This window comes from Macrosteles quadrilineatus, unplaced genomic scaffold (assembly GCF_028750875.1).
Source record: "Macrosteles quadrilineatus isolate MER2022 unplaced genomic scaffold, UCM_ALF_1.0 Scaffold_60__1_contigs__length_738512, whole genome shotgun sequence".
In the NCBI taxonomy this organism is placed as follows: Eukaryota; Metazoa; Arthropoda; class Insecta; order Hemiptera; family Cicadellidae; genus Macrosteles; species Macrosteles quadrilineatus.
Genome location: NW_026542653.1, coordinates 256,129 through 282,287, shown reverse-complemented (window position 1 = coordinate 282,287; position 26,159 = coordinate 256,129). Strand labels below are relative to the sequence as shown.

Here is a 26,159-nt window from a genome sequence, read left to right as displayed (position 1 = left end):
GGCTTGACCGAGTCATTGACCTGTTATCACCACCCTGGGGGATGACATCTATCATTAAGTTTAACAAATAAGCCTACCTAGCTTTGCTGCTACAGGGAGGGTCCTAAAGTGTGTTTTTAGTAAAATATCCCTGTAATAGCTTAGTATAAAATAAATAAATTTTAGTCAATTTTCATCATAACCATAAACAGGCAAACTATGACAGTTTATCGCTTATTTTCCATAAGAATAACATGGGAATTTTAAATTTAGACAATATTTTTTGAATTTTTCTCCTTAACCAACAACCGAAAAAACACTTCGATATACTAAATTATTTGGGGTTTTAGCTCTTTAAACTGGTTTGGATAGAAATTGGAAGATTTTATTATTTGAGGGTCAAAAATTAGGAAACCCAATTTTTACCCCATGAAAGCCCCCATATTAAACCCCGTTCATGCTGGTTCGCGAACTCATTCAAGTTTATCCTGCCCTACATCTTTAATCAAAATTTCATCAAAATCAGACAAAAATTACTCAGTATTGCGTTTACGGACGTATATATATATATTTGAACGATAGTGTTTTTGACCTTTAGGGACATCGAAATAAAAAAGTATTCTCCTACGTGACTACAGAGCGTACTCCTAGTATTGTTGTGATACTGGCAATATGGTGAGCAAATTCATGGTATATTGTCGATGTTCGAGCAATATTTTGAGCAAAATTTACCTAAAATGTAAACAGAAAACATTAGACATAAAAAGAAAGTATTAAAAAAATATCACCAGAAACTAAAAAAAAATCTACCCCTTCATATAATACTTTTATTTGTCCAATGAATATGACTACAAAGTATAATGTTGAGTTATTTTATGGTTCACACAATTCAACCCGCAATAGTTGAATTTCTCCAGAAACTTAAATGTTTTATGGAGAAAACAAAACTGTTTGAAGTGACTTGGATTGTTTTTGTAAATTCCAGTCTCATCATGTTAGTGGTGAAGTACACGAATAACAGATGTTGCACAAGCTGTGGTATAATTTGTTTCATGACATCTCATCCATCATTCTACACTTAAATGCTCATGAGTGTTGATGCGGTGTAGCATTTTTGGTGACATTAACTAAACCATTTTACCATTCCAATACGTTCTGTAAAGTATCATAGAGTTCACAGTCTTTTTCAACAAAATGCGCCTTGTGGTTTTGGTGAGTATGATATAATATTTTTTTCTATTTGTGAAATATCATGTTACTGTATTTTTTCGAACTAAACGGTATCTACAATAATACCACCGAATGATAAAAGTTAGAAACGTAGTACCGGGGGACCAAGCCTTGCTTGGTTGTGGTTAATTCCGTTTAGTAGTTAAAATAATACCATGATCAGACACTTTTTTTCATTTACAAAATTTTTTTTATTACAAACCAAAAACATTTAATCGCTGAGATTTAATCGTTTGTGTGTCTAATGTCACCCACTTCATAGTTTAGCATTTAGATTATTTTTACAGTACCGTAAGAAATTGACTTGACTTGAGTAATAACATTTAATTTTAATATTAACCAAAAACACTGACTTGACACTCCTGCTCAAGATAATCTGTCTGTTGTTCATAATTTTGCACGGCCATAAGATCTGAAATTATTTATCTCCTTTTATTCTTCGATGCGCAACTTGGCCGAGGTTTTGGAGACATTTGGTGAGATGTATGAGCTGGTTGGAACTGGCTTGGTTGTAGACCAAGAGGTAAAATTTGTTTCCTGTCGATCGATTGTAGCTTCTCTCCCTTTCAAATTATGTGTATTCTCTTCGGAGGTCTTCCGTGTTTCATTCATGATCTTGAAAATTAACCTTGAAAACATTTAACAGTAATATGTATCTAATAAACACAAATAAATATAAATATTCTTTAAAACGTTTAGTCATAGACAAAATGAGTAGATATAATACCAGAATATGACCCCACTTTCGGCGTTTTAGAGGCACTTTTAGGGCACTTTTTATAGGGGAAAAATGAGAAAAAAATGGAAGAGCTTTTTTTGGCCACTTTTTTTAAAGACCCAGCTCTTGACCTATACACCCCTATATAAATTTTATACTTTTGTTAATACTAAAAATCACGTCTGGAATATGGCTCATTTTTTGGCCACTTTTTTAAAGACCTGGATCTCGTCCAATACAAGCCTATATAAATGTTCAAATTCTATTAAAATTTCAAATCCACATCCATTCCCATGTATATTTTCAAAATCATGTGAGGTTTGTGCGCGAACTCGGGCATGCTTATGGCTATGTGTAAACTATGCCTGACTCAAATGAATGACTGTGAGTGTAACCTAATGACCCCAATCAAAACCAATTGTCAACATTCTCTGCCTGTCTGGCGCCAGTCTGTCTGGGGCAGGTTTAGACAATTACCAAATATGTTTGATTGATTGACCTCAATTATTCAATTGTTCAATTTCAGTTTGTTCAATTTCCATTGTTAAGTTCTAAATTAATTTAGACAATTTTGTGGTATATAAGGGGGGCATTCTACGGAATCATCACTAACTCTTCCACCTGGATCTTCTTGTTTTGGTAAGTCTTTGACATCTAAGCTAGACTATTGTAATATGTTGTCGCGTGTCGGGTCATGGGATCAATTGGTGACGTAATTGATGCTTGTACTCATAGGCCTACTCTGTATTTCTTTTAACTTAGGAGTGTAGCTAATTTCCCGAGTCCATTTTTCAAAACTTAGCCGAATTGAGTCACTAAGGAACTTGTAAAAAATGTATATAAGTCTATTTTTAAACACTTAGAGTATTTTGAACAGTCACTAAGGAACTTAAAATGTATATAAGTCTATTTTAAAAAACTTAGCCAAATTCACTCATGACTTTGAGTCAAAAGTTTGCACAAGTTATTATTTAAAAACTTAGCCGAATTATACTCACTATATAATTTTGTCGAGTTCCTTTTAACATAGGTAACATAGTCTTCTCTATAACTAACACTCACTCTGTATATATGTAGACTCAGCATTCTGAATTGCTAAAAAGTATTTTTACTTAAGATTTTGGATTTAGTTTTGATTTAAAAAATTGCAATTGCCAAATTTTATTGTATGAAATTGTTTTGAATATTAAAATTTAAAATTCTGATTTAAATTATTATTTTCCATTAATTGAAATTGTCTAAAATGTAATTTCTATCATATAGAAGATGCTAACTTTGTTTTTTTAGTTACATGTCAACTGTGTGCTGCTTCTCTATCCAAAAAAATAACTTATTTTGTTATTACTATTTTTAAGTGAGTCAAAATTGTGCACAAGTTATTATTTAAAAACTTAGCCAAACTTCATGCACCGGGGGACTTTGAGTTAAAAGTGTGTACAAGTTATTATTTAAAAACTTAGCCAAATTCACTCACGGGGGGGGGACTTTGAGTCAAAAGTGTGCACAAGTTATTATTTAAAAACTTAGCCAAACTTCATGCACCGGGGGACTTTGAGTTAAAAGTGTGTACAAGTTATTATTTAAAAACTTAGCCAAACTTCATGCACCGGGGGACTTTGAGTCAAAAGTGTGCACAAGTTATTATTTAAAAACTTAGCCGAATTATATTCACTATATAATTTTGTCAAGTCTCCTTTAAAATAGGTAACACTCACTCTGTATATATGTAGACTCAGCAATCTGAATTGCTAAAAAGTATTTTTTATTTAAGTTTTTGGATTTAGTTTTGATTTAGAAAATTACAATTGCTAAATCTTATTGTATGAAATTGTTTTGAATATTAAAATATAAAATTCTAATTCAAATTATTATTTCTCATTAATTGAAATTGTCAAAATGTAATTTCTACTATATAGAAGATTCCAACCTATTTTTTAATTACATATATAAAAATGAAGACTACATGTCAACATTGTTTTGCATCGCTCTCCAAAAAAAGCAACCTGATTCGCCACTACAAGGTAATACATAAAATGAAGGTGAAACTGTGCAAAGTTTGTGATATAATCTGTGATAATAACATGGCTCTAAAATCTCATATATTACAAACTCATAAGACTTGTAATTTCTGTAAAAGAAATGTTGTTGGTCATTTTAAAAGACATGTAAATTCTTGTAACAAATGTCCATATACAATGATTAAATTTGTTGGTGAATCGATTAAAACTGAACTTAAAAGTACTCTTCAGTCTTGTCCTCTACCAATAAAATGGACTTTAGTAAGGAGAATCAAATTTATAAAATATACAATAGATCAAAATGGAAAATTAGTTAATGAGAAAGAATGTATTGCAGATTTTAGAAGCCTTACTACCTTAACCATTGAGAAGAGAGATTTAAAGCCTCAAATTGAAAATGCCCTTTTAAAGATTGACGCTTCCATACACAAATATCAAGCCGAAGGCAGTGGATGGATTTATGACCATACTAAATATTGGCAGTTGCACGTTTACAAGTATAAGCCCCTAACTCCAAAGTCATACATTCCCACACCAAAAAGTATTAAATTGACAAAAGCAGTTTTAAATATAAAGAATGTTGATAATAAATGCTTCCTTTGGTCAATTTTAGCAGCTTTACATCCAAGGAATGCTAAACATGCTAATAGAGTCTCTAACTATGCACCCTACGTAGGTAAGTTGAACATGACAAATATAAAATATCCCGTAAAAATATCTGACATAGATCAATTTGAAAGAAAGAATAATATAAGTGTTAATGTATTTGGAGTTGAAGACCAAAAATTTATATATCCATTAAGAAGAACCAAACTGAATAGTAACACTCATATAGATCTATTATTATTACAACAAGGTCGTAAATCACATTACTGTTTAATTCGTGATTTTAATAGGTTAATGCTACGGTCAACAAAAGATAACAGTAAAAAGCATTTTTGCAAGTTTTGTTTACAACATTTTTACACCAAAGATAAATTGGAGTGTCATATAACATATTGTAAAAACTTTGATGTCCAACGAGTGGAAATGTCTAAACAAGATACATTACAATTTAAAAATTATAAATATCAACTTAAAGCCCCATTTGTAATTTATGCTGATTTTGAGTGCTTTATAAACTCTAACAACCATACTCCATCTGGATTTGCATTTGTCGTAGTAAAAGATTCTAAGATTATTTCTGAAGAGTTATATAGTGGCGAAAATGTTATGGATGTGTTTTTCGAAAGGTTGTTTGAGACTTATGACTTCATTAAAAATCAAATGGCAATATATATCCCCCTTGTAATGACTCCTGAGCAAGAGGCATCTTTCCAAAACTCAACACATTGTCATATTTGTGAAAAGCCTCTATATTTTGATAGGGTACGGGAACATTGTCATTCAAATGGCCAATACCGTGGAGCTGCCCACAATGATTGCAATTTAAACTATAAAGTAACAAAGAAAATACCAGTATTCTTTCATAACTTAAAAAATTACGATGGACATTTAATTATGCAACACTTGGGAAAGTTTAATCGTAAATTAAATTGCATAGCCAAAGATATGGAAAAGTACATTTCATTCTCTGTTGATGATTTAGTATTTTTAGATTCCTATAACTTTCTGTCCCTTCCATTATACAAATTAGCTTCCAATTTAAATACATTTAGATTCATAGACAATCCACTACTACAACGCAAAGGCGTATTTCCCTATGAATATATGACAGGACCAGATAAGTTTGCAGAGTCTCTACCTCCAATTGAAAAATTTTACAGTACTTTAACTAAAGAACATATCTCTCCCATCGAATATGAACATGCTAAAAATGTCTGGACCCATTTTAATATACATAATTTACAAGAATATCATGATTTATATCTTAAAACAGATGTATTGCTACTGGCTGATGTGTTTGAGACATTTAGAGACCTGTGTTTAAAGGATTACAAACTTGACCCCGTACATATGTATTCACTTCCAGGACTAACATGGGAAGCTTGTCTTAGAATGACTGGTATAAAATTACAATTATTTCAAGATATTGACATGCATTTGTTCATAGAAAGTGCAATCAGAGGAGGAGTCAGTATGATTTCTACACGTTACGCTAAAGCCAATAATAGATATATGGGCAAACATTATGATCCCAATCAAGAAAGTGTGTATTTAATATATTTAGATTGTAACTCGCTATACTCCACAGCTATGTGTGAGACACTACCCGTGGATGGATTTCGTTGGACGAATGAGATAGACTACAAAAACAATCAAAATGATGAGTTTGGATATATCTTAGAAGTTGATTTAAAATACGATAAAAGCTTACATGATTTACATAATGACTATCCATTAGCACCTGAGAAAATGAATGGCAAATTAATACCTAATTTAAATGACAAAACTAAATATATTTTACATTATAAAGCATTACAAAAATATGAGGAATTAGGTTTGGTTGCTACAAAATACTATAGAATTTTAAAATTTAGACAATCAAAATGGCTTGCACCCTATATTAATTTTAATATTGAAAAACGCAAATGTGCTAAAAATGATTTTGAAAAAGACTTTTACAAATTGTTAAATAATAGTCTCTTTGGTCGAACAATTATGAACCAACGCAAGTTTCGTGATATATATCTCAAGGATGAGTCACTATTAACAAAATATGTCACTAATCCAAGGTTTGACTGTAGCAAAAAGTTCGATAACAATTTACATGCTATACATTTAAATAAATTAGTTGTAAAGTTTAATAAGCCGATATATTTGGGAATGACCATTTTGGATATTAGTAAAGTAATAATGTATGATTTCCACTATAATTATATGTCAAAATTTAAGAACAAAAGATTTCTTATGACTGATACAGATTCTTTAATGTATTCTATAGTTACAGAGGACTTTTACAAGGAAATAGAAAGTGACTTGCACTATTTTGATACCTCTGGATATAGTAAAGACCATTTCTTATACTCTGATAAAAATAAAAAAGTCACAGGCAAGTTCAAAGACGAATTAGATGGTCATATTATGTATGAATATTGTGGTTTAAGACCAAAGTTATATTCTTATATTCCTCTAAAATGGTTATATGAAGAAGACAAACAAGCTTTAGAGGTGAAGAAAGCTAAAGGAGCTGATGGTGCTACAGTTAAACATCTCCTTAGACATCAACATTATTTGAACTGTCTTGCCACTGGGCAAGATTACTATGAGAATGTGACAAGAATTAAATCTACAAATCATCATCTTCAAACCTTAACTATGAATAAGAAAGTACTATCGTTTGACGATGACAAGAGGTTTATTCTGGAAGATGGTATCAATACTCTTGCACTTGGTCATTATAAAATTGATCAAACATAAATCTATATTTGCCATTATTCTTTAACCTTTCTTTGTCTATTACAAAAAAGCCATATTTAGTTTTATCCCAACATTGATGACAGAGATTTCTAAATTGGTTAAATGAAAAATCATTACCAACATGATTGTGATATACATGTTTTAAATTTAAATCATCTTGTTTGAATAATATTAGGAAATTTACATTATCACGTAAATGTTTGTGTACTTTGCTGTAAGATTGACACAAGTAAAAACAGTTAATATTTTTATGTCGACCCATTGAGAAAAATTGTGTAATATTTGGACTATTTATGTCATCAAATACAACAACTGACTGTGATTCGACATCATTTGGTGTGATTTCACAGTCAGTAAACGTGTGTAATTTCACTTCGTCACACAAACTAAATATTTCAATTATTTTTTTATATTTTTCTTGTTCTAAAGATTTAGATATTAAATATAAGTTTGTAAATTTTAATCCTTCCTTTCTTACAATTAAATTGTAAATTACAACCGTCTTCCCACTTCCACTTGGACCACAAATAACACATCGAATATTGGTAGGAAATAGACCCAACTTCTTTGGTATATTTTCCTTAGTATGTACTATTTTAAATTTATGTTTTTGTTGAATAAAAGACATTTTTTATATAATAAAAATGGTGAAAAATGATAATAAGAAAACATGTAAAAAAGGCAAAGGTTTATTCTTAAAGCCTTACAGGGGTCGAGGGCTATTGAATACTCTTATAAATAATCTTCCATTTCCACTTCACATACCATCATATCGGTACTGTGGACCTGGAACGAATATACGTCAAAATCTAGCCAAAAATGTACCTCCAAAAAATAAGTTAGACTCTTATTGTAAAGAGCATGACATATTCTACATGAATAATCCCGATACCGCTGCTCGGAACAAAGCAGACATGAGATTAGCAGACTTAGCTTGGACTAGAGTAACGGCGAATGACGCAAATCTTGCTGAAAGAGCTGCAGCTTATGCGGTGACAAATTTGATGAAGGCAAAAGCAAAAATGGGAATGGGATTAAAATTTAATAAAAAAGATGGACAACTACCAGCTGTTAGAGGCCGCAAAAGACGTGCCTCACTTCCGGGGGGTGTACCTAAAAAACGAGCTAAAAAATCTAACACCAAAAGTAAAAGAGTGCGGAATAGTTAATTTAGACAGTTCATCTGGCACACATTGGACAGCATATCGTAAAAATAAAGATATTGTAATTTATTTTGACCCATTTGGAATCCAACCTCCAAAAGAAGTAATTAAATATTTTGAGGGACATAAAATATTCTATACAACCGATCAAATACAAGATTTAAATAGTTCTATTTGTGGAATTTTATGTTTATCATTCATAAAAAATTTTTGTTTATAAAAATGGATTCATTTACTATAACATTTTCGGGTACAGAGCCAGAGCTAAAGTCAGTGTTCTTTCCTCCCATAGAATTAAATGATGATTATGTAATTGGATTAGTTGATTTTCAAAGTTATAATTCTATATTTAATGTGAAAAAACCTCTAAATACTTTAACATATTACAAAGTAGAGAAAAAAACATTACCAAAGGGAGGGATCTTAGTTGATGATTTAAACCAGTTATTAGATGGTAAACTTAAAGTTATAATACATAAAAATGGAGAAGCATTAATTAATACTAAAGTCAAACTTTTATTCAAAGGGCTTATTCCAAAATTAAATAAACTTAAAGGCAACAAATTAACCATTGGAGAAGGTGATGATGTTTTCTATTATGACCACAAAGCTCCAGTTACAATAGAAATTTCTGAAGGAACATATGAGGTGGTTGAGCTTGCAAAGGAAATTCAAAAGCAAATCCCAGACTTTTTCCTTACAGCTAATAATAAAACTATGAAAGCGACATTACTTTCTAGCCACGTGTTTGATTTTACAAAACCATGTTTAGGGTCTGTTTTATTGGGATTTAAAGGTGTTTCTACTCCTGGTGTACAGTTTGAATCTACAAATAAAATAAACATTAATAATGTAAATGTGATTAGAGTAAAATGTAATATTGCAAACGGGTCCTATTTAAATGGAAACAAATCACACACCATACATAGCTTTTATCCAGAAGCTCCTCCTGGCTACAAAATTATTGAAGTTCCAAGAAATATTATATATTTTCCTGTAAATAAGAGAAGTTTAGATGTTGTCAGTATTACATTTGCCGATCAGCATGACAAGACAATTGACTTTAATGGAGAAGAAACTACAATTACTTGTCATATAAAAAAGATATGAGAATTTATAAGAATTTATCTATAAGTATACAAAATGCTAGGTTCCTACGATCAATAGGACTAAAGTTAAAATTTTCTATTAATAAAAATGGAAGATTTTCTAGACGTTACAGGGAAATCCCAATTCGACGATAGTGTGGTTAAAATTACAAATCACTCCTATGTTCCCCATAACACTTTAGCAATAAATAATTCTGATGAAATTCGAATATGTATTAATAATCAAGATTTGCTAACTCTCCCATGTAGGAGTTATCTGTATATTAAGGGAGAAATTGAAAATCATGATAAAGGTCATTTTATAAATAATGCATTTGCATTCTTATTTGATGAAATTAGATATGAAGTCGCAGGTAAAGAAATAGACATTGTAAGAAACCCAGGAATTTCTAGTCTTATGAAAATATTGAGCTCTTACAATAAAACAACTAAATTGTCAAATGTGGCATTTGATTCTGACACGAATTTAAAAGAGTTCCATAAAAGTGGCAAGTTTAGTACTTGTTTGCCATTAGAACTGTTAATGGGTGTATTTGAGGATTTTAATAAGGTATTAGTAAATGTCAAACAAGAATTGGTGTTGAAAAGATCCAAAAATGATTTGAATTGTATATTAACAACCACTAGTGCTCCAGCCAGTGGTACTGCTGATATGATTCCCAAAATTATACTTAACTCAATTCAATGGGTGATGCCACATGTAATACCATCAGATGGGGAGAAGTTACAATTACAAAAGATGTTATTGCAAAATAAAAATTTGCAAATTGCATTTAGAAGCTTAGAGTTGCATGAACTTCCATCATATCCCAATACTACAAGACATACATGGTCAGTAAAGACATCTTCAAGTTTGGAGAAGCCTAGGTATATTATATTTGGTTTCCAAACAGCTAGGGATAATAGTGCACGAAAAAGAACTGATGAATTTGATCACTGTAAGTTAAAAAATCTCAAAGTATTTCTAAACTCTGAATATTATCCTTATAGTGATTTAAATCTCGACTTTGAAAATGGAGATGTCTCTAAAGCTTATGAGATGTTTATGAGGTTTAGAGAGACTTACTATAATACTATCCCAGATCCTATGATTAGTAGGGCTGAGTTTATGAAGAAATATCCACTAATTGTAATAGACTGTTCTAGACAGAACGAAACAGTGAAGGAAGGAATTGTTGATATTAAATTAGAGATTGAAACTGCAGAAAATGTACCAGCAAATACATCTGCATATTGTTTAATAATACATGATAAAGTGTTTGAGTACAATCCTTTGTCAAATGAGATAAATAAAATGTAAATAAAAGATGAAAAACATTCAACAAGAATTGGTTGACTCTGCAAATCAAATACGAGAGAAATATAGAGCTTTAAAACGTGGCAAGTTTCTAGAGGCTGAAGAGAGGTTTCAAACATTCCAACCTTTAATAGAGCCATTACAAGAATTAAAAAAAATCGCCAAAACAGAGAGGCCTCGAATGGAGATTCTCCCAATGACTCCATCTAGAATACCAATAATACCAAGATTGCAACCATTACAGCAATCCACCCCACAGAAATTAGATTTTGGTCTTTTAGCATCAGACTATTTAGGAAATTACCTCAGTAAAAGTAGTATGACAGACACTACATATGGTATTAGACGAGAAGCAAATAAATTTTTTATTGGAAATAAGGAAGTTGACATTGCCAATGATGATGTTACAATTGCAAATAAAACCTACAAGGGGACAAAAGGTTTATGGGAATTGTTAACGTTAAAAGAACCTGAGAACTATACTCAGGCTGATTTGCAAAATTATAAAGAGATTTTGGAAGCTACAAATGGACATTTAAAGAGTTACAAAGATGGTGCACCAATTTCAAGTAATAGACATACTAAATATCTTAATATAATTAAACCTCTATTTAAATCTGTTGGTGAAGGTTTGAGACAAGTGACTGGTAATAAAATAGACTATATTTATTGGGATGATCCTAATGAGCTTGTAGATAGGTTAAGACTTCTTTGGCTAAGTCGCCAAGCTGGTAACTCAGGAGTGGATAATGAAATAGATTCCATTATTGAGGAATTGAGAGAAAGTGGAATTATTTACTAAATAAAAATATGTTTATAGATAAATTTTATCGTTTATATAATCCATATAATAAGCCTGCAGAACCCAGGGCTAGTAGTGAACCTACTTTAAATTTACAAGACGATAGTTGGAATGGTTTAAACCGTAAAATTGGTAACGTTAAAGATGGGGAGTTTGTAGATGATGTATCAACTTTGGGACAGACATTAACTAGAAAAGGTGATGTCTTCTTACAAGGTAGAACTAAATATGTGTTTTTAGAATCTAAGAATAAAAATTGGAATGCTAAAAAACAGAAAATTACTAATGTGGAAAAGGGTGAAAGTTTAGATGATGTGCCCACTTTACAACAGACTTTAATACGAACAGATGGTGGTACATTTGTACAAGACAATAATAATTATGAATTTTTAGAATCAGAGAATGGTATTTGGAATGCTAAGAAACGGAAAATTACTAATGTGGAAAAGGGTGAAAGTTTAGATGATGTGCCCACTTTACAACAGACTTTAATACGAAAAGAAGATGGTAAATTTGTACAAGACGATAATAATTATGAATTTTTAGAATCAGAGAATGGTGTTTGGAATGCAAAGAAACAGAAAATTAGTAATTTGATGGAAGGTACAGATAGTAAAGATGCTGTGAATGTTTCACAAGTTCCAAAAATGGAAGCAGGCTATTGGAGTTTTAATAGTAAAAGGTTAGTACGTGTTAAACCTGCCATTGATGACACTGACTGTGTTATAAAAGAACAGACTATAACTTTTGATAAAAAAGAAAAATGTTGGGATGCCAAAAAACAATTTATAAGAAATCTACCAGAGGGGGAACATTTGGATGATATTTGTCTAATGTCACAATCTATGCATTACGATGGATCAAAATTTGTATATGGAGAAAAAAATTTTAATTTGATGGAATATAATCCTGATTTATTAGTTGCTGACCCCACATCTTTGAGTGGATTTAAGTATATAGATAATAGACCATATATACCAGAAAACTATGTATTTAAAAGAATGGAAGATAATCTATTGATTGGGGCTAATGGTGATGTATTTAGAGTTACAGGAAAGGATGATGTTATAAAAAATGAATGAAATTGCATACGAGCTTCATAAGCCTGCAAGAAAGAATTTCATTAGAAGGTCTTTCAAAGTATTAGGTATAAATGAAACCGTACAAATAGATTTAATTGATATGCAAAACTATGCTAGAGAAAATTCTGGCAATAAATATATTTTAACTTTAATAGATACATTTTCTAAAAAAGCTTATGCTGCTCCACTAAAGAATAAGACAGGGTTAGTGGTTACAGAAGCCATTAAAACCATTCTACCAAAGGGGGTTAAAAACATTCAATCTGACAATGGAAAAGAATTTTTTAATCAATATTTTAGCAAACTAATGAAAAAATTAAATATTAATCACTATCACACATTTTCTACAACTAAGGCTGCAATTGTGGAGAGGTTTCAGAGAACTTTAAAGAATTGGTTATATAGAGAATTTAGTGCTCAGGGGAGTTATAAATGGTTGGATTTACTTCCAAAGTTAATTCGAAAATATAATAATAAAGTGCATAGATCTATAGGAATGAAGCCTAACCAAGTGAATGTTAAGAATAGTAAATATGTGCATGAGAGGTTGACTTCTAAAGTAGTGCAAGTTAAAAAGCCAAGATATAAGGTAGGTGATAGCGTAAGGATTTCCAAGTATAAACATGTTTTTAGTAAAGGTTATACTCCAAATTGGACAGGGGAACTATTTACAATAGCAGAAGTTAAGAATACAAAGCCTGTGACTTATATCTTGAAAGATGAAAATGGCAATATAATCAGGGGAGGCTTCTATACAGAGGAGTTGTTAAAGACCAAGTATAAGGACATGTATTTGGTAGAGAAGGTAATTAGGAGAAAGGGTGATTCGTTGTATGTCAAATGGCTTGGGTTCCCAAGTAGCCAGAACTCATGGATTTCCACTAAGGATGTCCAAGGGAGCACATCATGAGCCGGGAGCATGCCCGAGTTCGCGCACAAACCTCACATGATTTTGAAAATATACATGGGAATGGATGTGGATTTGAAATTTTAATGGAGTTTGAACATTTATATAGGCTTGTATTGGACGAGATCCAGGTCTTTAAAAAAGTGGCCAAAAAAAGCTCACCATTTCCAGACGTGATTTTTAGTATTAACAAAAGTATAAAATTTATATAGGGGTGTATAGGTCAAGAGCTGGGTCTTTAAAAAAAGTGGCCAAAAAAAGCTCTTCCATTTTTTTCTCATTTTTCCCCTATAAAAAGTGCCCTAAAAGTGCCTCTAAAACGCCGAAAGTGGGGTCATATTCTGGTATTATATCTACTAAAATGCATTTTGTACTCGTGTCATACATTATACTTTTCCTACAGTTAGGGGGCCTACTATAAATCGTATAAATAATAAGTCTTTCAAAGGCAGTACAACACGTTTTTATGTTAGGTTAAATCCAAACATTGAACAAAATGGGAAACTTTGTACCAGCTGATCGTAGTCGTAATATGTTTATGTGTTGCCAACTTATTTTCAAGCGTACACGGATTACGTGCATAATAAAAGCACGCTTTTTTGTGTTGTTAGGTTGGAATACTGGTGTGCACCAGTGCACCAAAGTAAAAACCGTGCGCAAAAGTAAAAATTGTGAGCCAAAGTAAAAACTGTGTGCCAAAGTAAGGCTTTTTGTACTATAATCTGTGCAAGAAAATCCACTTTGTCGGATGACTGTAGGAAAAATGTTTTGCTCATGTTTTGCTTAAAATGTTTTGGTGTGGTAGAACCTACATCTCGATTTTTTCAAATTGTTGTAAATATAAAAAAATTGATGCAGTAAAACACACGTTTTTAAATTTCAAACCATAAAAATAATGTAAATATTTTCATTTCACATCTATATATATAAAATCCAATGTATGTTTGTTTGTATGTATGTTTGTTTGTTTGTCCTTTAAGGACTGCGAAACCGCTCGACAGATTGTAATGAAACTTTCAGGCATTATTAAGCATTATTCAAGGATGGTTTGTGTGAAGTTTGGTGCAGATCCGTCTAAAGGGCTCCGCCCCAGTAGCTCAGGAGATTCCCATGTTAGGCTTATGAGTACTCATATTTAAATGGAATTATAGAATCTTAACAGCTGGTTCAACTTAGCAATTTGATTCTGTGATGTTCAGTAGCATTAAAAAGTTGATAAGTTTGATAACAGGGTGCAGCACGATTTTTTTTTTTAAATTTATGAGAACAGCTAATTTGTGAGTGAGCGTAGCGAACGATCTTCAACCTGGAGGCGAGTTAGCGTAGCGAACGAGCTAACTTGAAGGCAAGTGAGCGCAGCGAACGAGCTCCACCTAAAGGTGATTGAGCGTAGCGAACAAACTTCAACCAGGATCTTGAAAATGAACAAGCATTTGACATAAAACCACATTAAGACAGGACGACGTCTGTCGGGCCAGCTAGTAGTAAAATAAAACCAGTTGTTCCCTTAGAGCACATTCAAAAGTATTCATGTGTTCAAATCTAAACAAATATTTTATCCATAACGATAACATGGGAACTTTAAAAGCCACTGGGGCAGATACCAGATGGAATTTATCGAAAACACTTCTTATTCTAACTTCTAATTAAGAAACTAATTATTTTACTGCACACCTAGAGGTTAATTGCAACCTCCAAGCCAATTCCTGAGTTTTTATGGCTTGCAGTTTCTTGAGTAAGTTAGTAGTATTTGACTTTTAAAAGTATATAAAGATTATTGTAAGATTTACAAAGAGTTATTCGGAATGATTAGGATCTTGTTGTCATCACCCAGTGGTAATTCATAAAATAAATATAACTAAAGGCTATACGTTTTTGGAATTATAAAACATGCAATCAACTACTGGTTTAATTTACTCCATTTCTTTCACAGGTAGCATCTTTCATATGGTTTGATCCGAGTGAGCAAGCGTATCCAAAAGAGACGATTTCCTCAATCGCCACTTCTCCAAAAGAGACGATTTCCTCACTCGCCACTTCTACAAAAGAGACGATTTCCTCAATCGCCACTTCTCCAAAAGAGACGATTTCCTCATTCGCCACTTCTACAAAAGAGGCGCTTTCGTCAGTCACTGGCTCCGTTAAGGGCTCAATAGACAATTTCAAAATCAGGAACGACATTGTAACTACTCACGACGAGTGTGAAGAAATAAGAAATCCGGGACATGTGGATAAAGCACTTGAAGTCGCAAAACACACAGTCTCACAAATGAGGAAGGAGAATAAGGAAAAACTCAAAGATAAGAAGAAAGGAGAGTTGGAAGAATGTATTAACAAGTTGAGAGAAATGGTTACAAAAGCGTGGAAGGATGGTGTGATAGAGATAGAAGATAAGACCAATCACTGCATTAATGGATGGGGTACATTTAAGGTACATAATACATTACAAAGTCATCACGTTGTACTTGTTAAAATAAACTTGCCGTGCAATCCCATAGACGGGGAAGAGTCAGCCAAACCAACAGAAATTGGTAAAACCTCAGAAACAGAAACACCTACAGATAAGGACAGAACGACCGGAACGGATGAATCCGCGGACAAAGACGAATCTAAGTAACCATACTCAATGAAACAGATACTCCATAAGGAAGAAATCAAGATTAGAAAACTTTCGGATAAAATTATGTTCAATAATATTTCTGAAAAGTAAATACTATGGAACCCGACTCTGATTTTCGATTTGCCTGTTCTACAACAATAATGACGGTAGCAGCCAACAGACACATACTTTTTACGCTTCTTTAAAAACATGTTAAAATTTTTCAATTGTTTTTATGAAATGGAAAGGGGGTTATTTACGGGAAAATAACTGCTAAAAGTGAAATCAAAATTACGCCTGGTGGTAATTAAATTAAAATTGGACCACAGTTGTGGGTATTCTATCGTTTTGTAAATGTACACATCCATACTTACGGAAAATAGACATGGCTTTGAAAATATTTCTTTTAGTGTAGGGAGTTGGAAATATTAAACGTGGATCTGTGGTTAAAGTTTTCAGTTTTTATTCATAAAATGAAGGCCATTGGTCAGAAGGTTTCTTTTTATGTCATACGCATTCAAATTAACATCAATTAATTACTTGAAAATGTCCAAAAAGTCAAAGAAATACAAGTTTGCTGTGTTGGTTGTCTGTCTCTAAATATGTACTGTTATGAGATACACCATCGCTCCTTAAACAAAACCATAAGCGCAACGGGGCGTAAAGCCCAATACGAATACAAATTAACCGTCTGAAAAGTCTATTGTTTGAGCTATCACATTGATTATACACTAAATGATATCTAACGTAGTTTATATAATTAGGCTATTCAACTTAGACGGTTTTAACGGCTACAATAAAACTTATTTATTAAAAGAATGGTAACCAATAGTTTATTAGTCATTTAAACAATATGTATCATCACAAAGTATGCACAATCCATATTTTCGTAATACTGCAGCAAAAACAGCCGTTTTCAAGCATGCGTTGCGGGTCTAAAGTAGCATTTTTACCCCCTCGTTTTTAGCCCATAGGAAGTAAAAATCAGCTGTTGTCAACTCAGTTGTAAATTTAGATTGTAAATAATTTAATGTATCTCAAGTTTGTAACGTTTTTTTAATCGATTGCAGTTAACTTAATTATTGCCCGCTTATTATAAATAAAATTAGAGTTTTGTGTGTACATTGCGTAGAATCATAACTGTTTCGGTTATTTCATTTGATACGATAGGAAAACCGAAACGCGTGTTATCTTAATTTCTGTCTGTCTGTCTGTCTTTCTGTCCGTATGTATCACCCAAAGATGGCATTTTACGCTCTCTTCTCCGGGAAAACGACAAAACAGATTATGATGAAACCACTTATATGTATTTTCTACATGCATGAGAAGGTTTTTAATAACTTGAAACGTGTCTACATCCATTGGTAATAAAAACGATCACTAAAAACCCCAGTTTTGTGCGGTATTAGACTAATTTTGTTTTAAGTTTTACCATACAAGTCAAGTGATCTATTGTAAATGAGATGATATCAGCGGTTCCTGGAATATTTCACACCTAACACAAAACTGTAGAAATCTTGATCTGCGATAATATTTAACATGTTTTAACATTATACTATATACAATTTTACATTTTATCCCACCATAATGGATTTACGTACTTAGGAAGTTGCTACTCTCAGTAAAGACAGTAAATGGTTTTTGGGTTATTTCTTATGTAATGTAACAAAATCGTAAACAGGGTAAAATCTACAGAAATTGCAACCAAACATATTACCATGCTAGTCAAAAATAATTCTCTAGTTTATTTTAGGATAACTTGTCCTTGAGATAATGTAACTAAATAGAGTCAAACAAAGATTATTATACTTCTTGAACTTTATCCTTGAATAGCAGTGATAAAAAAAGTAAATAGTCAATAAAGCAAGTTGGGACAGTTCTTACGTTGAGTGCATTAGTCCATACCAAATAGGAGGTGTGGTTTTATTGGTGATAAGGAGGGCAAAGTCTTTGCCTTGTAGTTTAATATCTCTATAAGGATTTGAGAGCTTTTTCTCTAGATGAACATTGCATTGTAAACATTGTATTCAGTGGATGTAAACTCTATGTTTTGATAAAATAAATTAGCACAGAAATTAAATTAGCGCCCATACTGTCAGCCTGTAAATGTGTACTCTGATTTAAACAATATCAATACTGAAAATCGATTACACTTTTCAACTCATATGTTATAACGTTAACTTTGATATATTCGTAAATGCTGATTGCATATAATCTTTGACTTTGATACAACTCCCATCCTCTTGTCACCAGTATTTCATTCAAAAACGCTGTATTGATGCGAGCCACCGACCGGTTGTGCTGATGTAGTGTGATGTAATTAAAGTACAGCACAGTACTAATTTCTGTCGAATACACACTCTATTTTACCAACTCAAACATATCGAAAGACATCCTGTGAGCTATGCCAACTGATGTCAGCAAACAAAACATTATGTAGAAAACATCATTTTCCTACAGTCAGCCGACAAAGTTGGCTTCCTTGTACTGTTTATAGTACAGAAAGCTGCTAATTGCTGCATATTTATACTTTGTCGTACGGTTTATACTTTGCCGTACGGTTTACACTTTGGCGCACATCAGGATTCCAACGAAACAACACAAAACAGCGTGGTTATATATTATGCAAGTAATCCGTGTACGCTTGGAAATAGGTTGGCAACACTTAAAGATAATAATACTATGAGCAGCTGATTGACTATTATAACTACGATTTAACCTGTCATTTTGTGTTTATAGTTTCGGTATTTCTGAACTTTCTGGACTTTTCTTTTAAACGTTTTTAAAACATTCCTACGATCTTAATAAACAAGAAAATACCTTTAAAGCATTTTTTTAGGCGCTGAAACCACTTCAAATTACAAAAACATACGGAACTATATTCTCAAGTCGCGGAGCACATTTCTTGCCGAGGAAAAATAGCGGAGTGATACGGACCGGGTACTACTTTCTCTAGGGCACCTATTTGTGTTGCCAGCTGAACCTAAAAACGTGTTGTATAGTGTTTGAAAGACGAATTATTTATATGCTTTATAGTGACTGTAGGAAAAATATAATGTGTAACACGAGTGCAAAAGGCCTTTGCTGCACACGAGAGCAATGTTTAAAGAGGAATGATCCCACTTTGCCACTTTGAGTGCCACTTTGCCCACTAGTTACACAAATAACTATTGCGTCTTACTGCAGCAAAAACAGCCGTTGCGTTGCGGTTAAAAGATTGCATTTTTCTACTCTAGAGTAAAAAGCGTTTTTAGCCCCTAGGAGTAAAAATCAGCTGTTGTAAGCGGTTGTAAGCTCAGTTGGATATTTTGATTGTAATCGAAACAGCATAATGTATCGATTGTTTAATCGATTGTAGTTAATTGTTGCTTTATTGTATATAGTTAGACATATTAATACTGTAGTATAATGTATACTAACACAATCGTAATAGACAAAACTATTGAATCACTTAGGCTACTAAACAGCTGCTTGTTTCCATTAGCAAATTAAATTGGAAACAGGGGCCCTATTTTTGAAATGGTTGACAGTTGAGTCAACACTCAACTCAACCAACAACAGGATTTGGTATTTTTGAAATCCAACAGTTTGGAAGTGAGTTAGGATCACTAGTTGAGTGCAGTGACTCGTTTTGGAAATGTAGGGCATACGACCGCACAAAATTCAGATGACGTCATTTTAAACCAATCACAATGCAGAGTTCTTGTGATCTTCAATTTTACCTCTTCTTACTCTAAAATCTGGATCAGCTAATCTCAATGAGGAGGTAAACGCTTAATTTAATTAAATAGTCTAGTATTGAGACTGTAAATAAAATTAAAATGCAATTGTTCTACAGAAACAATCGCATAAAGTATTGGGTGCTAAGTAAGACATTGACAACAAATATGACCTCTACATCGCAATTTTAGTAAATTAAAGCAATGGCCTTGACTCAAAAAGAGCAATTTTTTGCCGAAAGAGAGGAAGAAGAAAACGCAGTCAACCTCCACTCAAGAGCTCGATAGGTGTTGAGTAGTTTTGGTTGGATAAGTCCACCGTCAACCGTTTCAAAAATACGAAACGATTGGAAATAGAATTACTCAACCAGCGAACACATAACAAAATAGAAGCGCTACTCGGAGCGCAGGAGCGTGGCAGTCTTACTAGCCGGCGAAACGGACAAAGATAGACATAGACATAGACATATTTTATTCATGAATTAAGTACAAATTATACAATGTACATCTCAATCGTCAAATACATTATAATGGTATAGTAGCATTTAAATCAAAACGAAAAATTATTTAAATAGTTAAATCTATTTTATTCTAAAGATTTAAACAAATAAGTCAAATAAAAATGCCATGTTGAATGAGATCAGGCAGACAGGAATTCTTCGGTACTGTAAAACTCACCTTCCACCAAATAATTTTTCAGTAGTTTCCCAAAACCATTAGAACCCAACCTTGAACTGCACTGCTATCTTGCTCTACGGCTATTGTAGATGGCGGCGCTAGCCTACCTGTCGGGGAAATAAATATGTGCACTCGAGTTTGAGCCTAAATATCTCAGAGATGAATAATCCAATTTTGTTGAAACAAAAATTAAATATAAGCTGGTTTAAATACATTTTACGTGGTAGCAATAAAAAAATCCGTTTAGCATAAAAATGTATATTGTTGAAAGATCCTAAAAGTGCCGGGTTTTAAGAAACTCTGCAATAACACTGAAGTTTAAAATTTAATTGTAAACAACCCACTGAGCCAATCGGCCTGCCAGTTGCGGGAGAAATTTTTGTTTACAAATATATATCTGTTTAAAAAACACCTTTGTTCGCATTATTAATCTGTCATATTGGTGTTATTTCTTGTGTCACGACAAACACGATGGTATTTTGAACGAAATTTTTAGCGTATTATTAACGTTGTTAGCATACGTTTTAAAAATAAATATCAGCATAAAAACTATCGTGAGTAAAAATTTTAAAATGCATGGAACTGTTAACAATAAATCTACCAATAAGCCATACAAATTTCAGAAAGATTGGCTTAGTACCATTTACCATCCGGTGTCTTCTCCACAATCCAGGGATCGGGGAATCGTCAAACTTCTTCCTGATCAAACTTCAGGGGAATGATGGGTTTGTAGGCCTATTCACGTCTCAGGTGTTGGAAAGTGTGCTCCACAATAAATTCGAAGACTGTGTAGTATGGCCTATCTGTTAAGTATTGTTTTAGTTTACTATTGAAGGTGACAGGTTTTTTGATGGTTTTGAGTTGTGGTGGTAATAAATTGAAGAAGTAAGAGCCAGAGTAGTGAGGACTATTGTTGAATTTCTGCAATCGATGTTGTGACAGGTCTATGTTATGTGTGTTGCGGAGGTTGTATGAATGTTGTTCTGATCTCAGGGTAGGTGTCGATTGTTTTGCAAGTGTGATGGATTCCAACAGGTACAGGGATATAACTGTAAGGATTTTGTGTTCTCTGAAGATCGGCTTGCAGTGTTCATGATTTGGCAGTTGAAAGATTGTCCTTATGGTCTTCTTTTGGATGGTGAGGATGCGTTCCATGTTCCTGTCCGCTGTGGATCCCCACGCAGCAATCCCATAACGCAAATGTGAACAAAAGAGGGAGTGGTAGGCTATTAATGCTGTAGTTTCATTGGCGATGGCTCTAATTCTTCGAACAACGTGGTGTGCAGAAGATAGTTTTCCACAGAGGTAGTCAACGTGGTCCTGCCAGCTGAGATGTTGATCGACATATATTCCGAGGAACTTTGTTGAGCGCGATAGGGGTATGCTGAGGTCATGCCAATTGCCACCAGATTCGTTTTTGTTGTTAGGAGTAAAGTTTACGAGGACAGTCTTAGCTTTGTTGATGTTAAGTTTCATAGAATTGCACGTAGTGGTTGCGCTGTCAATTGTTGAGTTTACTAGGTTACTATTGTCAATATGATGGTTAGTGGGTACTACTATGGTTGTGTCATCTGCAAATAATATACAATTTATGTTGCCGTTGAATGATTCTGGTAGGCTGTTGATATAAATCAGGAAAAACAGTGGACCGACTATCGAGCCCTGTGGAACGCCGTGTCCTCTCTATTATTATTATTATAACTTAGTGGTTTGTTTAGAATTAAGTTTTAAACTTCAGTGTTATTGCAGAGTTTCTTAAAACCCGGTACTTTTTAGGATCTTTCAACAATATACATTTTTATGCTAAACGGATTTTTTTTTTATTGCTACCACGTAAAATGTATTTAAACCAGCTTATATTTAATTTTTTTTTCAACAAAATTGGATTATTCATATCTGAGATATTTAGGCTCAAACTCAAGCACATTTTTATTTCCCCGACAGTAGTCCCGGCGTGTGCAGCGCGCTAGTCGTCTGCTATGCTTGATGAGAATAGTGTAAATATAAAGTTAATGATATTAGTGTAAAGGAAAACAATGTAATTGAGGACTTGACGAACAAAGTACTTGGACAATGTGTAGGAGTAAATTTGTTTCCAAATAGTACATATTTCTCAGGATATAAAACAATATGGACAAAAATCAGTTTTGTTTAGTACCTAATTAAAATTATTGCTCAAAAATATTTCAATATTAGAGTTCGCTACTACTGTAAAATAAGTAACGAAAGTCTTCACAAAAATAAAATCAGGCAACATCTCAATAAAACTGTAATTTTTCTGGGACAATAAATTGAGTGTAATTTTACAAATATATTAGGGACGTTTAATTTAACTTACAGAATTATGTTTAGTTTATCTTGGATCATATTGAAAGCTAATTAATCCTTAAAAAGTTGTGCTAAACGGTTGAAAATTCTACATAGTCAGTATAATTGAAAATTTCTTAAAAAAAATATACAATATTACAGTACAACAGTATAAAACATTACTGCGCGCTAAATGTATAGACGACGGCCCGGCGGCGCAGCGGGCGTGGCGCGGAGCAGCGGCAATGGATCTCTTTTGTACCTGATTTTTTAGAAAACCGAACATGATAAAAGTTTTCGGTGAATCTGATAGTTAAATTTGGTTATTTATCCACAACTTTCCCGCTGACGAAATCTCTCTGGCCAAAAAATAAAAAAATCCTCGCAATACAACTTTTTCATGTCTGAATCTGAAAAATTAAACTACTTAAGTATTAAACATATTTATAACTCAATTACTATCATAACTAATAATTTTATATTAACACCATCGTTTTCCTACAGTTACCTAACAATGTACATGTTCTCTCACTGATTTGAGAAAGCAAAGTGGCCAATTCGCTCATCAGTGAGACAATGTTAACATTGTCTCACTCTAATTACTTTGTCTCACTCCAGATTTGCAACGTGAAGGCACGAAATAGTGAGCACGTAACATGCAGGCAACGTCGTATGCGCGCGAAATATGTTGGTAGCACTGGCTGTAAATCAGCTGGTCAGCTGTTGTACTGTTGTACTTGTCACTTCACATTAACTATTATATTAAAAGTTCACTTCTGTGTAAAAATAGGTTATGTTTCTTCACAAATTTATTTGTTTTATGGTAACTGTAGGAAAAGTATAATGTGCAACTCGAGTTCAAAGTACAATTGCCTCACTCGAGAAACGATTCCGAGTAAGGATTTCTCTCGAGTGAGTCAATTGCTCACTTTTCTCACTAGTTGCACAAATAACTATTTCCTCAGTATCATATCTACAAGTGTGCAAAATTTCAGAATTTTTTGTCAACTATTAATGTTGTTTATGATCGTGTATTTGTCGCGGGGTTTTTAATGCGAACTGAGCTCACGGGTCTTGGATTCAGGCTGTATGACGGACCAAGATGGCGGATTTGGCCACACTTTCAGTGCATTTGGTTAAACGCCGTGTCCTCTCTATTATTATTATTATTATTATGTGCTCGCTGGACTCAACACTCAACTCAACAGTCAACCATTTCAAAAATAGGGCCCCTACAGCCTTTGAGAGGTTATCTTTAAATGAAAACTATTTTAGTTTTGTAACATAGATGGGATATCTACTCAAGTATCCAATTTTAATCAGTATTGCATCATCAATAATTATCAATCACTAGTGTACATTTTCTCGAAATCGAGCAATTGCAATTAAAGTATTACAGGAGTTATTAAAAAACGAATAACAGTAATAAATTCCGACGAGTTTAAAAGAGTCAACACAACGATTGTGTAACTCATGGAAATACTCACGATGTTCAAAACAGTCATGGCCACCTTTAACTCCAGGCCGAGGCAACGTTGCAAGAAAATAAATAAATAAAATGCCCATAAGATAACATGGCAGACAGGTGACACCAACTCATTAATTCGCGTATTATTCATAGAAATTTTAATTTATTAGCATCAATTTCTTAAAAGATTGAAAATAAAACATATAGAGTTTAAATCCAAAACAATATTTAAATTGAAAATCTAATTTTGTACTTTTAAAGTGGAGTCAGCATTTTCATAGACCAGTAAGTAACAAAGATTTCGTATTCTTAAATAAACGGTACCAGCATTCTGACATTTTATACTTTCTCCCATAAGCTTGTCAACAACCTTTATCATGGATAAGCGGTGAGAGTAAATATTATATTTTATGGTTAAAAATCGCAAAAGTGTCAATAACTTTGAACCATAATAATTGTTATAGCAATGGGGTGTTGTACTATTTTTTTAGAATTATAAGGACCATAACATATTAATTTTGATTAAAACCAGATTTTCTCCAAAAATCCAATTTTTTGTGTGTTATTTTATGTTTTTTTTTTCTATGGGAAAATAACATAAACTACAATAAATTTTGAACCGTCATTTTTATGGAAATGGGATTTGTAAAATTTTTTTCAGAATTTAAAGGACTATAACAGACTTTTAGAAAATCGTTTGGGCCATTTTCGAGAAAAGCCGATTTTTCTGTAATTTTATGGGAAAAACCCATTAAAATCAAAATTTCAAAAAAACTTTCCAACATTTTTAGAGCCATAACATATACTAAGTTAAATCAAAACCGGTTTTTTCTAAAATCCTATTTTTTGTTATTTTATGGTTTTTTATGTGAAAATAACATAATTTACAATAACTTTTGAACCGTATTTTTTACAGAAATTGGAGTCTTACCATTTGGTTCAGAATTTAAAGGGCTACAACATTTAAAGCTGTATAAAACTCGTTTGGGCCATTTTTGAGAAAACCCTATTTTCCGTTATTTTATGAGTTTTTATGTTAAAATCAACATTAAAAATAAAAATTTCGAAAAAATAAAAAAATATCTGTAGATACCATGCACACACCAAATTTAATCGAAATCGGACCACAGGTGTAGTCCCTATAGCTCTCAGACATCACTTCGGAAACCGCTTTTTTGGGTCCAGGGGGGCCCAAAACGGATATATCCACTCAAAACTCAAACTCGAAAATTTTGACGAAAACAATAAGTTCTCCATAATACTATGGTATAGGGGGAGAAAGTAAATATACACAATTATACTACTGTATTGGCTGCCTTTAACAAAACGGCTGTTACAACACTACCATAGATTAAACATACTTGAGGAGTATGTTTAATCTATGACACTACTTGCGACTTGCGATGTTGCCACTTCGAAGGCCGTGGCCTGAAGGTAAAGGTGGCCGTGATAACAGTTCGATATAATCAACATTTTCTTGTAAATATTTTATTATTTTTCAAAATCTAATCTTGTTTTTTTAATGTATTCTACAAATGTTTCCCACTCATAGCCACATTAGGTTGACCATGTTACCTTCGTCTTTGACAATGCAGCCTGCATGGTACCGCACTTTGTCACCAACGTTTACAAATTTCAGTCATTTTTGTTAATGGCAATGCCATTTTTTCACATTATTTTTTACTTAAGAACTTTCTGATTTCCTGCATAAACTGGCTTAAAA

The 26,159-nt window shown here is 32.8% G+C and overlaps 1 protein-coding gene across 1 annotated transcript; it reads left to right on the top strand.

Annotated features, from left to right (window-relative positions):
* The first annotated feature begins 1,068 nt into the window (after positions 1–1,068).
* LOC128981956 (uncharacterized) lies at positions 1,069–16,384 on the top strand. The gene is made up of 2 exons (XM_054400958.1): positions 1,069–1,191; positions 15,599–16,384. Exons 1-2 carry the CDS (start codon positions 1,174–1,176, stop codon positions 16,280–16,282), a joined length of 702 nt encoding a protein of 233 aa, XP_054256933.1. The 5' UTR covers positions 1,069–1,173; the 3' UTR covers positions 16,283–16,384.
* Positions 16,385–26,159: the final 9,775 nt, after the last annotated feature.